The 14,534-nt window shown below is 40.5% G+C and overlaps 1 protein-coding gene across 1 annotated transcript in view; it reads right to left on the bottom strand.

Moving 5' to 3' along the window:
- LOC106652823 (mucin-19-like) overlaps positions 1 to 14,534 on the bottom strand; it is a 45,237-nt gene that overhangs the window by 23,381 nt on the left and 7,322 nt on the right. Inside the window, exons 3-4 of the mRNA XM_014371962.2 lie at positions 1,019 to 1,132; positions 614 to 700 (exon numbers count right to left, since the gene is read on the bottom strand). Coding sequence (XP_014227448.1) covers positions 614 to 700; positions 1,019 to 1,132 — 201 coding nt within the window. The remainder of the gene's footprint in view (positions 1 to 613; positions 701 to 1,018; positions 1,133 to 14,534) is intronic.

Below are 14,534 nucleotides of genomic sequence, written 5' to 3'. Positions count from 1 at the left end.
AAAACGACTCGCTCTCTCGCGCGCGCGCGCCTCAAATTGCCTATATAGAATGTATAATAACGCGTCTCGTATACGACACGCGAGGCAGCAGTTTTTTTCGTACTTAAATATGTTATTGTCGAATTTTTTTTCAACAACGAGAAAAAAATAAATAAAGGGAGAGCGGAATAAGGAAAAAAGTTTAAAGCGGAGCTATAGGGCACACGATATAAAGTTGTATGAAACGAGACAGGCGTATTAAAGATATAAGTCGAGGGAGGCCAAAATTGCGGAGGATCGCGTAGACGACGACGACGACTACTACTACTCGAGGGTCGGAAATTCAGTTATACGCAAGAGCTCCATATACGCTACAGAGCTCAGACAAGAGAGAGAGAGAGACTATCTACTACTACGCTAGTTCTCGAGAGGTGAGACGTCGCAGCTAGTCCGCAGGAGCCTCCGTCGTCCTCGTCCTCGTCTACGGTGATGAGAAAGCTGCGAGCTCCAAGTGGAACGAGATGGGGAGAATAGACGTACATATAGAGACACGCGAGAATAGAAACTAGTCTGTCTGTATGCGTGCGTGTCCTAATGCGTGTGCCGAGCGTGTGATCTAATCGCTATCACTTACCGGACAGCTTGAATCCCAGCGGGTCCTGGGGAGGTCCGAAGGGAAACGGCCTCGGCCCGAAGTGGAACGGATGAAACGCTTGATGACCTGCAACACATGTATACACTAGCACATAGTATATACGCGCAATTCGGTACATATAGATATAAATAATAGGATAGTTGAGGCAGACGAATTGTAATAGAGAGCTCGAGAGAGAGATACCGCTCAATGTACCTCATTGGCATCAATGAATCTTAATTATTGCGATTACTTTGTAATTCTTACTGCGTGTTCACGATAAGCCAAAGTTACGCCTCGTAGCGGATACTTCGCTCATTGACTTATTCGCGACTCGAACCGACGCGTTTTATACATATATAGTAAGTACATCGATATACGCGCGATTATAATATATATACTCACGTGTTTTCGATCGAGGCTCCCTCGGCCCGTCCACGGTGACCTTGATGGCTTTGGAGAGCGTGGCCACTTGCGGCGGAGACGTCTGCAGCATGATCGTCAGCGTGAAGCTCTTACCTGCGAACGTTCGATAAAAGCACATAATTATAATAATACGTAGAGTCGGGTGCGCGGGACGTTGATTTAATTTCGAGAACCGAAATCTACGAGTTGGTTCGAGTAAATATTGTAGCACGCGTGGCTGGACAGAGAGCAAAACCACCTGCTGGTGTCGAGAGAGAGAAAAAAGATGTATCAGTAATAATTGAGCAAGCGAGAGATGAAGCGAGGCATTTATCACACATTCGTAGATTAGGTGGCCTACTCTATACACACACGGCAGTTCGGGATAAAAGATAGGCAATCCCCGCGAGAGCGATGTTTCAGCGCCGAAGCAAATTAAAAAGCATCGGTGAGTCGGTGTGAGAATAGCGAGTAGTACATACAGCAGTGGTATATATAGTAGCAGTGGTATAAGAGCGCGCGAGCGAGAGAGAGAGAGAGTTCACTTTGGTTTCTCGGTTTACCGGTGAAGCTTCCATTATTCAGATCCAATCCCGACCAACCACACGCGCGTATGTGTGTGCAGAGGTGTGTGCCTATATACGTACGCGACGAGCTTGCGCCAGCTCGCATTATTTACACAAGCTATAGCGAGAGAGAGAGCAACGCGAAATTTGCTCTAGTACTCTATATCACGCACCAAACACAGCCGGTAGCTGCCACGATCGTTTCTCTCTTTTTTTTTTTTATATCGCGTATATGGGTAGGCGAGCTTTTTCATTTTGGTGGAGATACTTACGCGATAATGAGAAAATATTAGCTGTTTTAAACACGTGCCATAAAACACATAATGTATCTCAGATTGGCGCGAGTCGAAAATTAAACTTCTTTCCGAATTTCTCTCGTTTACGATACGCGTGCGAGCTTTCGATTAATCCGACACTCCGGCAACGCATTGAATTCCATACTCTGAAGTTATACGAGAGAGAGAAATCGCAGCTCGCACGCGTCAAACGATCATCGCGAAAATAAGCTCGATCGGCGCGCTCGACCGAAGCTTTCGTCATTCGGGCCGAATTGGCAGCTGTTTTCGAAATGTACTGTACTCTTTGATACGAGTCATGAAGTTCGGCTCCAACGTTACACTCTCACACACATACATTAGAATTCGAATCAACATAATGCACCGCGCGCGTATTTCAATATACGCGCTGCATATAGCAAAAGCTTTTCAGCACAGCTCGCACCGATACATTATATATATCTGTGTGTGTGTGCAGCAGTGCTGCTGTTGCTGCGATTTGTATGCATACTTCATCTCTCGGCGTTAGATTTTCGACCGAATAGACTGAAAATCGGTCGCTCTCGCTTTGATCATTTAAATCCGAGCGGCCGTTCGAACGAGCGTCAAGCACTTAATTGGTATTTTTACATTGTAATATTATACGAGTCGCGAGGGCGTGAGATCGATATTAATTACCGGAACTCCGGGGGCGCGCGCGTCTGTACCTCACGGTAATGTGTAACTTTATTTATTTTTCAAACGCGACATTTGCAAGTGGGCAACGCGTTAATTTTTATTGCGTGATTATACGTGTGAAAATTAATGTCCGCAGTGTTCGATTGATTGAGTCATTTATAATTAAACATACGCGATTGGGCGACACTGGTAACTTATTAAAAGTACGTATCAGAGTGTAAAATTCATTATAATTTCGAGGTAAGAGAGAGAGAGAAACACGCGTCGAATTGTAATAATGCGCCGCTCGAAGCAAACAATCCGAAAAAAAGCTCACTGCAAGCTCCCTGTATGTGGCCTTCGCGACGGACAATTGTCTTTTTTTTGTCGTCGCTGTCGTTGTTATTCGGAGGAAAAATATGGAAAAAGGGATGGAAACGTACGTTTACAATGAGGTGTCGTCGTCGTCGCAGCCGCCGCCGCCGCCGGATAGTCATAATACAGAGACGAGAGCATGTAAAGTGCAACACTCGCGCGCATACACCAAAAAAAATGACTCGCTCGAATGAAAAAGGCGCCGGGCGAGGGTTTTATTACGTTGTTCTGTATTCTTCTTTGCCCCGCTGATCTTTGGTTTTTACGGTCAACCGTACGAACGTAACTTTTAACCAGGCCCATTTCACTTATTTTCATATTACAATCATTGAAAATTATACAGCGATAAGAAACTTGTGGAAATTGTATATCGTGTGCGCGATTGAAAGAACTGCTATAAACGCGATGTATCATACTTTAACAACAGGTAATGTATCAAAGTCTTTCTATCGTAAGGATAAGCCACCTATATAAGCAAGTAAGCCACTATTGGGATCGAATACACGAGCGTTGATCTCTGCCTTCGATTTGAAAGCTCTTCCCCCCTCGCTATACCGGCGGATCAGCGGGCGCGACAGAATTGCAAACGTCGTGTGGCGGCGGTGGCGTCAGCCGAATTTAATTAAATCAGTTAAAAAGACACGCAGAGCGTCGTAGCTGAAGAAAAAAAAGGTCAGGCGAAAGAATAAGAAAAGTCGAGGCTTGTGTACAACCTTCCCCCCGCCCCCACCCCTCCTCTGATTCTCTCTTTCTCGTCTTTCTCGGAGCGAGATATTTGCATAAGCGACTTCTTGGCGCTTTGCACCGAGATAGAGAAACTATATAGTATACGGGATCTCTCTCTAACGAGCCGCTGAGTTTATTGCCATGCGGGGAGGCGTTTATGAGACATTATGCGCAACTCACTGGAAGAACGAGCTTTCTACAACTCTGTGTGTGTGTGTGTGGGTAGTACTGTTCCGCAGCCACTCCGTCTCGGTTGGATCTTCGGTTTCGCCTCTCTCTCTCTCTCTCTCTTTCTCTCCCCAACTGAATATCTGTTTGTGTGTGCGTGCCTAGATCGTGTTTCGCCTTTCAAATTACGCAGCTCCGCGAGCAGCGCGCAAAACTCAACGAGCGACGCGAGGCAACTATATATGTGTACGGATCGTTTATATGCACACTGCTGCCGTGCGCAGACGGTGTGCTCCGCGCGCGCGACTCTTTTTTGACGTCGCGCGGCTTAGCTCTCGTTGCAATGCACGCTTATTGGTACGTAAACCTGATATAAATTACGAAACGTGCCTATTTCACTCGAGAATGCCAGGTGTATATAGGCAAGGTAAAGCTTCATCGACCATATGCATTTTCTGAGCGACTTTCTGAAGTGGCGGGTATATAGCAAGTTTCGTAGATCCCATCGCTCGCGGGAACGGTCCCTGGCGGAGCGGCATCTGGTGGCGAGTCGCCACAATTCAGAGTGGGAAAAAGTAACGTTATTTTTCCAATTTTTCATTATTTTTCTTACGCCCGTTTCGCTGCGGATACGCGAGACGGGGAAAAATACTTTTATCTTAACTTCTGAAACTTATACGAATTAGTTGAGAAATTTTCAATAGTGCGTCGAATAATTTACCAACGATACTTCTCGTATTGTTTTCTGAATATTTTTTATATTGTTTTTTTGTCGATTTTTCGTTGCGGGTTTTCAAAACCTGATAATTTTTCTTACATTTTCAGCACATTCATTTCACACTTAGAAATTTGCCGTATTGTGGTCTAAGGTCGGACCTGGCCATATATTTATTAACTCTCGCGTTCTCCATCGCTCGCGCGAAAAGTTTCTATCAAAGTGGCACCTAGCGGCAAATCACCTTAACAGAGTAGTAGCTTACGATAAAACTCTGTCATTTCGTGAGAATTTCTGGGATTTTAAACCCTTAGTTCGCACAAGAATTTATCAGGTTCGCGCAATCACAATGTTAATTTTCTATTTTGTTTTTGTTAACGATTACTCAAGTTTTCTTTTAATATGTATAGGATAAGATATCTGAGCTAGAGTTGCACAGCTGAAAAATGAACAGCAAACTCCTATATGGCCGCTAAGGACAAATATTTAGCATATGCACATATCGGAAACGGATCGATCAGTCCATACAGGTACCTAAAGCTTATAATATTCCTAACGGCAGGTCTCACGCCCAGCACGCACTCATGCAGTCACGCAAGAATACATGATGTATGGTGCTTATACAGCAGCAGTAGCAGCAGGTGACGCAAAGACAGCCGCTCGGGCCCCATAACAGTCGCTAGCGCAAAGTTTACTCGAGCCGTATCGTCACATAGGCTGGCACTATATACACTCGTTGTCAGTTTGCCAAGAGACGTTATACACACATTTCACGAGGTCGCGAGGCGTTAAAAATTTGCCTCACGCACGCACACATACATATAATATCGCGCGAACAACTTGGGTCGTTATTTTCTCCCCGCACTTTTATAAGTATATGTGTGTGTATATGAAGCGCGTGGTAGGTATGTATATCGCGAAAAGTGCGAGTTTATATTTGTTGCGTTTCGAGATCCTGCGACTTGGCTTGTGATCCCCGAGGGAGAGCGAGCGGTGTATCATATATTCGGTAAAAAGAAAATAATATGCACGGGGGACCACCGACGTGTGTATATGTATATTATCGTCGAGTCCAATATAACTGTGTGAAAACTCGTAGGTACAGATGTATTATAACAGAAAAAAATGAAAATGCGAATAGGCAATTTTTCGATCGGGTTCTATTGAATCCTCGAGAAAATGAGATATTTTTGTATCGAGCGTGGATAATATATAATAAAAGCTCGTTATTGTCGGTCGACTGGATCCAAACCGAATGTAATTAATAAAAATTCAATCCCGATTCTCAATTCCTTTTTTTCTCTCTCTATCTATAACTCACCACGAGCACGACGAGAGGTGACGACGTGGCGATCTATATACGTAGGGTAGTACGGGGACACGTGCGTCGCTCACAGTAATATGGAATAAAAAAAGACGACTTATCTTATACACATTGCACGCATAATGAAGCTTCTGCGCGAGCTTACGCGAGGACGACTGATGAAAAAAAAAAAAAAAAAAGAAAATCTCCCGAATCGCGTACAGTCTGTCGCACATCGCGTGCACATTTATATACAGGCAATCGCTCGTCGGCGTTAACGAACGATCGAAGGTATTAGCTCAGGCAGATGTGCTCTATCTATATAATATTCAATTTATATAAAACGAGGAACTGTGTATACGCGGGACGTGGTAGTAGTAGTAGTGGCGGGCAAGAAGCGGAGATAAAGGGACGTCGTCGTCGTCGTCGTCGCGCTCGGTCGAGCAAGTCAGAATTCGCAGGCTTCGAACGTATATAACGAGAATTAGCCAAATATATAGTATATATAGGATAGAGGATGGATTCAGCGCCGCATAACAGAGAGTACGTATAGCTATCCTTCTCCTCCTTCGTCTCTCTCTCTCTCTCGCTATCTCGCTTTCTCTGTTTTTTGCTGCCGCACCCCGGAGATTTTTTTAATTTTTAATTGGCAAAAAAATATGGCATTCTGACCATCGGTGCGGATTTAAGCGTCGACCAGCTGGCTATATATATAACGCACGTATGATGGGCGAATAAAAACACACGGAGTACTCTTATACGGCGATGCCATGCTTTCCTCGTCTCCTCGTTCTCCTGCAGGGTCTCGATATGCCTCTGCGCTTAACGCGTGGGGATGTGTGTGTGTATGCATGTCTACGTATACGAATTACGCTGTATATCAGACACACACTCGTCGCGCGGAAATGTGCATTCGGATTTTTCCACCCACATACACACACACATGCGTATACAGGAGGAGCTTTTTTTCATCATATAGCTTATAGTATACCGAGCGCGCAGGCGTATTAATTGAGAGCTGCTATTATGTAATGCGCGCCCGAGCATCCTGGTGTTTTCGTTGTTTTTTGCTGTGAGCTATACGAAATGAATGAAAAAAAAACAAACAAACAAATGGCCAGCTTATACACGAGCGCTCGTGGCCGTTTCTTTTTGCCTTCGTTAGCTCGCCCTGCGTTGAGCTTTTTTTTCTCGTCTTTCGAAAAAAGGATTTTTGGATATAGTCGATATTAAAAAGAAAATGAAGAAATCATTCGATGAATTTTAAGCAAGCGAGACTAGGTTTTCGAAATCAGAATATTGCACTTGCTCAATCTTCTCACCCCGCGCCGAACCGAAACGTCTCATAAATTAATAACAGCCTAGCGCCGACAGGCATATCGAAACCGAATGGCAGGTGAACGTGTGCGCGGACGCGCGAAACGCGTGGACGTTGCATAACAAAGTTCCTCCTCTCCCTTGGCACACACACGAGACATCCATCAAAAGATTAGGTCTTCCTCGGCTGTCGATATCAACCGGAGCTCGCTCGTTTGCTCTCGGTCTGCGCGCGGGGGCTATGTGTGTATATATCGAGCTCGCAAGCTCGAGCAAGAGACGAGGGCTTATAATAGACGAGGTAGTCATAAAACACGCGGGTAATTCCGCTATTTATGCGCAATGATATGTTCATGTTTTCGGCGTCTTTTTTACAAGCTGTCGAGCTATAAATTGCATTTTCTTCTTTTTTTTTTTTTGAGGACTTTAGTGAAGTATTGCCAAGGTTATAAAGAAACGAGAAGAATAATGTATCGGTAATCGTACAAGCGATGTATTATTTATTGAAAGATGCAAAATCTATTATCCATTTATTGGCAAGTAGTTTATTCTAAATGAGGTCTGTTTAGGATATGTTTCTATTTTTGTATAACTTTAAATCAATATTTACGAGTTTTGGTTAGTGAAACTTTCATACGATAATATACAATCTTTCCAGTAAAGATGTATAATAATACATAAGTCAAATACTTAGAAATTGATTCTAAATTTAAGAATTATACATAATAATATGCACATGAACTAACTCTAAGAAAATTTCTATCATCCCCATAAAAGAGGAATCTTTTAGCTTATCGCAAAAGATATTTTATCTTGAATTTTTTCTCATACAAGCGGAAGATGAGTAGTATTCTTGGAATCTTCGTGTTTCAATATTCGATGAATCGACAAAATCTATTTTTCTCCAAATGTGACTCGACCCTTGGCACATGAGTCATCTTTACAAACTTGATGGGCAACGTTTTGGTGAGAGAGTAAGCTCGATTGGTATCCAAATTTTTTCTCACACTTGTTGCATGAGTAATCTTTCCGACCTTCGTGTACTCTCTTTTGATGCTTGAGCAAATGTGCTTTTTGTCCGAATTTCTTTTCGCACTTGCCACATGCAAAATCTCTGCGACCTTCGTGTACTGTCCTTTGGTGACTCAACAAATTGGATTGTTGCCCAAATTTCTTCTCGCACTTGTCACACGCGTGATCTTTTCGACCTTCGTGGACTATCTCTTGGTGTTTGATCAAATTACCACGTTCCCCAAATTTCTTTTCGCACTTGTCGCATGCAAAATCTTTTAGACCTTCGTGTACTATCCTTTGGTGTAAAAGTAAATACGATTTTTGTCCAAATTTCTTTTCGCACTTGTCGCATGCGAAATCTTTCCGGCCTTCATGAACTGTCCTTTGGTGTGTAAGAAAATGGTGTTTATATGCAAATTTCTTCTCGCAGTTATCGCAAGTGTAATCTTCGCGACCTTCGTGGACTGTTCTTTGGTGCTTCAACAAATCTGATTTATATCCAAATTTCTTCTCGCAATTGACGCATGCAAATTCTTTGAGACCTTCATGAACTGTTCTTTTATGTTTGGTAAAAGTACATAATTGTCCGAATTTCTTTTGGCACTTGTCGCATGCGAAATCTTTCCGACCTTCATGAACTGTCCTTTGGTGTGTAAGAAAATGGTGTTTATGTGCAAATTTCTTCTCGCACTTATCGCATGCGTAATCTTTGCGACCTTCGTGGACTGTTCTTTGGTGCTTCAACAAATCTGATTTTTTTCCGAATTTCCTCTCGCACTTGTCGCATTCAAAATCTTTACGACCATCATGTACTGTTTTTTGGTGTAAAAGCAAACTCGACTTCTGTTTAAATTTTTTCTCGCACTTATCGCATGAGTAGTCTTTGCGACATTCGTGAACGGTTCCTCGGTGCCTAGTTAAATTTCTTGGATCACCGAATGTCTTCTCGCACTCATCGCAAATGTAATCTTTGCGACTTCCATGAACGATCTTTTGGTGCCAAAGCATACTCCATATTTCTCCAAATTTTCTCTCGCACCTGTTACATCCGTAATTTTTGCGAAATCCGTGAAATATTTCTTGACGTCTGAGCCAAGTCGATTTTTGTTTAAAATTTCTTTCGTCATTGTGGTGAATCATATTTGAATTTTTTTAATGAATATCTTCAGAAATATTATATAAACGTATTTGACGTTAGCTGGTCAATAGTGCCGTACTTGGTTGATCAATTTGTACTAAATCTAATTCAATATACGTCATAGAATTTTAATCAATTAAATGTTGTGGATATTTAGTTAGTGTACTATGAATACAAGCAACACCTATACTGATTTGATTGTTCAATTAAAATTTTCAGCTATAAGAAGATGATGTCAACATTTTCGATCGATATTGTTTGCGGTAAGACATAGATTTCTCTGTTTATATATTGCTCAGGTATCTTTCAAAAACTTTCTATGATTTATAAACAAATTTTCCGTTTATTTCGTGTGTTATACCCCACTCTCTAATTTTTGGTAAGCAAAGAATGCTATATCACGTTTATGGTCCCTCTGGTAAACATTTATTATTTAACGTGGGTAATATGTTTCAAAACTTATTTTATAATGTAAAAATTATATTTGTCAAAATAATACATTATTACATTTTTGTCTTTCTATTATTGTTGATTAAAAAATCATAATAACTGAAAAAATGGTAAAAAAATTTATGAAGGTACATTTTAACAATTCAAACAACCATTACAAATTCATTTTGAATACGAGAGTCAAAGGTTTGAAAATTTATATTAAATGTAAAAATTAAATACATAATCATATGTAGATGAACCAACCATGAGTACATTTTTATCATGGTCTTTCATTGCAAAGAAGTCAATTATAAGAAATGTTACATTGTTTTAGCCCATCGCAAACGATATTCTGTCACGCATTTATTCTAATTTTCTGGGAGAAATCTTTACTTCTTCAAATGTCTCTCCGCTCATGTAGCTTGGGTAATCTTTGTGACCATCATGAAGGGTCTTTTGATGTTTTATCAAATCCGATTTTTGCCCAAATTTCTTCTCACAAATGTTGCATGCGAAATCTTTGCGGCCATCATGTACTGTCCTTTGGTGGACAAGCCAATGCTGTTTAAGTCCAAATTTCTTCTCGCAGTTATCGCATGCGTAATCTTTGCGACCTTCGTGGACTGTTCTTTGGTGCTTCAACAAATCTGATTTTTGTCCAAATTTCGTCTCGCATTTGTTGCATGCATAATCTTTGCGATTTTCGTGAACTAGTTTTTGATGTTTTGTTAAATTGCTTAAATGCCCAAATTTCTTATCGCACTTGTCGCATTCATAACCTTTTTGACCTTCGTGGACTGTCTTTTGGTGAATTTTCAAATTCGATTTTCGCCCAAATTTCTTCTCACAAATGTCGCATGCGTAATCTTTGCGACCTTCGTGGACTGTCTTCAGGTGGGAGAGCCAATTCGGTTTTTTTGTAAATTTTCTCTCACACTTGTCACATGTGTAATCTTTACGACTGTCATGAACTGTCCTTTGGTGTGTAAGAAAATGGTGTTTATGTGCAAATTTCTTCTCGCAGTTATCGCATGCGTAATCTTTGCGACGGTCGTGTACTGCCTTTTGATGCTTAAACAAATTGGATTTTTGTCCAAATTTCTTCTCGCAGTTATCGCATGTGAAATCTTTCCGACCTTCATGAACTGCCTTTTGGTGTTTAAGAAAATGGTGTTTAAGTGCAAATTTCTTCTCGCAGTTATCGCATGCGTAATCTTTGCGACCTTCGTGGACTGCCTTTTGATGCTTAAACAAATTGGATTTTTGTCCAAATTTCTTTTTGCACTTGTCGCATGTGAAATCTTGGAGACCATCATGTACTGTTTTTTGGTGTAAAAGCAAACTCGATTTTTGTCCAAAGTTCTTCTCGCAGTTACCGCATGCGTAATCTTTGCGACCTTCGTGGACTGTTCTTTGGTGCTTCAACAAATCTGATTTATATCCAAATTTCTTCTCGCAATTGACGCATTCAAAATCTTTACGGCCTTCATGTACTGCCTTTTGGTGTCCAATCAAGTTACTCTTATCACTAAATTTCTTCTCGCACTTTTCGCATGCGTAATTTTTCCGACCTTCATGAACTGTATTTTGGTGCCTTATCAAATGTGCTTTTTGTGTAAATTTTTTCTCGCACTTGTCACAAGTGTAATCTTTGCGACTTCCGTGAACGATCTTTTGGTGCCAAAGCATACTCCATATTTCTCCAAATTTTTTCTCGCATCTGTTACATCCGTAATTTTTGCGAAATCCGTGGAATATTTCTTGATGTCTGAGCCAAGACGATTTTCGTTCAAATTTTCTTTCGCATATTTTACATGTAAAATCTTTAGAACCTCCATTGACCGTATTTTGGTCATTGCTCAAATTTATTTCACTCTCAAACCTCTTTTTGCAATTGTAAGTTTCGTTATTGTAGCGAATCATTTTTAAAAATTTTTTATGAATATCTTCTGAAATATTACATAAACGTATTTCAAGTTAGCAAAAAAAAACAGTGTTTCACTTGCTTTATCTATTTGTGCAAAAATTAATTCAATTTAACATGGAATTTTAATTAGTAAAATTTTGTCGTGAATATTGATTTAGTGTACTATGGATACAAGCAACACTCGTACTGTTTTGATTGTTCAATTAAAACTCTCAGCTATTAGAAGATGATGTCAACATTTCCGATCAATATTGTTTACAGTAAGGCACAGATTTGTCCATTTTTATATATTGCTCAATCATCTTCGATAAACGCGTATTATTTTTTAAAATATTTCCTGATATTTAAGTAGAGTTCTGATTTTTCTTGTTTCGCTATAATTTTGTAGAACTTTCCATACGGGAATTTCCATTTCATACTAAACACGAATTGCTACGTGGCAAAAAAGACAACCTTTTCTTTCCTTTCAAAAAAATCGGTGAAAACAATTGTTTTCAATGGCCACGACACAGTGCGTATTTTTAATTTTATCTTCACCAGAATCTCACCGGAGAAGTCATTCAGCAACACAACAATTAACGTAAACGTAACTCATTTTTTCTCGATCATCAAATTCATTTCTCCTGCCAAGCAACAAGCCAGCAATAAAATTAATTAATAAAATCAAGGAGTAGTTGAGCGAGTTTATTCTTATCAAAAAAAATACCAAACAACCAATGATACAGGCCTGCGTAGAGAAAAAGAAGTCGCGTACGTGCAGGCGATTTATACACAAACACGTCCGAGTATTTGACGCTAATCTCTGTACTTCAGAGGGATGAAAGAGGGTCTCTCTCTCTCTCTCTCTTGCTCTTCCTCTCTCGTTCTCACTTGCTCTCTCTCTGCAAATTGATAAACGTTCCTGCGCTGAAACGATAATATTCACCCCTTTCACGCGCGTTCCGAGTTTCCGCTTCTCTCCCGTCCGTATATATCCACCGCTCGTTCTCGTTTATTCTCTGCTCTCGGCCAGCCACTAAATACCCCGTGCGCTCACGGAAGCTTTCTCTCTCTCTCTCTCTCTCTCCCTTTATTTTCTGTACTTAAATATATACATTTGTCGGGAGGATAAGACAGGCGGAGAGGCGGCGCTCGGGCAGGTGATACGGCGGCGCCGAGCACATTTGGGTCATCTTTTTGTGTGTCGAGTGAGAAACCGACTCTGTACCGTATACGTATAATGCGCTGACTCCTCGTCTTTTAGCAACTGTAAAAGTTAGATACACGAAGAAGGCGCCGGAGCAGCTCTGCCGCGTTAAGCTCATCCACCTCGGGGCCATGGAGTCGAGCCTTTTTTGCGTGGATTTTAATTATCATAATATATAAGCTAGCGGGTCTCGAGGATTTGCCTGGCATGGCAAAAGCTTCGAGCTCGATTAAACGTTGCTTACGTTCGTGCATAAATGCCGCTGCTGCGATACGAGTTGGAATGTATACTCTTTCAAGACTTTTGAATAAATGCGAAATAGCAATTATTAGAAAATTAATTATAAACATAAGAAATAGCGGACCACGATGATATGTTAGCACGAGAAAAATTAATTACTGTACCCTGGTAAAAATTCTCATTCGTGATGTTATGAGAGTAAAAAATGAACATTGGAAATGTCATTAAATTTATTACCATTATTGATGTCTTGTTTGGACATTTTTCTATTATAAAAACTATTTCAAAAATTTTAGGTCAATTTCGAACCCACTTTAAATATGGTAATATCACTTTAAACTTTCATCACTAGATGGGGAGTACATTTTACAGCATAATCCGCAAATGGCTAACTCAAAATAATTGTTTAAGTTAGTGCGCTCAGTTTCAATACTCTAGAACTATTTTCTGCGCTGTCGTCTTCATTATGAAAATATCCGTACATTTTTAAAATATTAGGGTGACTTAAATTCAAATGAATGATAATTTCGTCAACAATTTCTTCACCACTCACTGGGATTTTTTTAATAGCATATGTCTTATTTGTCCCTTTGTGGATGGCTTTATTGTTGTACAATATATTGTGGAGGGGACGATTTCGAGCGATTCTGCGAGATTTCGCAGAGTTTCACCGATATCATAAACTTTTAGTTAGTCAGAGATGAGATAAGCTTGACAGTCACAAAATTCATGTCTGATTAGTGATTCTGAGAAAAATAGATGTTATTTGTTTGCCTGTTATTTTACGAAATTTTGCAACTCTACGTTTAGTCCAGAACAGGATTTGTTTCATCAGCTCACTGGTAGCTGGAGAGGTCGAGAAGTTAAATCGACTTTAGTGCTCCAGGATTTTGCAATGAACTAATCGTTGGCAGAATACGAGATCCCGTAATTGACGAGAAACATTCGATCAGTTACTCGTATATGTATGAAGACTGGCACCACAATGCTGGTTGGATATCTCTTCATCAGCATACTGGCCGAACTGTTATTATGTACGAGCAGTTTTTTCATATATGTACAACTTTTGTGCGGGGGGTTCTCGGATCTGCCCCAAAATTTAGTATGTTATTTGGGTATGTGAAAATAGCCTTCAGGTAAATTTTTAGCCCGCTAGGGGGCCTTAGGGCCCAAATTTGGGCCCCTCGAAGGTCCAAAAATAGCCGTTTTTACCTATTTTTGCGTATTATTCAAATATTTGTAACTCGGGCACCGGTGCATATTTTTCAACTCTGAGGGTCGCATTTTTTAGGTCAAGACATGTACTTTTTGTAAAAAAATTATGTACAGCTCGATAGACAAACCCCCGATTATGGGGGGGCAATGAAGGGGGATGAAAAATCGCAAAATTGACGTTTTTTAGCTTTTTTTGAATTGATGCAGAAGGCGACTGGATTGACGTATTTACTTTTGCAACGTCTCATTTTAAAGGTATTTT

The sequence above is a fragment of the Trichogramma pretiosum genome, unplaced genomic scaffold, assembly GCF_000599845.2.
Source record: "Trichogramma pretiosum strain Unisexual culture from Peru unplaced genomic scaffold, Tpre_2.0 scaffold115, whole genome shotgun sequence".
Classification (NCBI taxonomy): Eukaryota; Metazoa; Arthropoda; class Insecta; order Hymenoptera; family Trichogrammatidae; genus Trichogramma; species Trichogramma pretiosum.
Note: the sequence above shows the minus strand (reverse complement) of the source record. Positions and strands in the feature narration are given on the sequence as shown.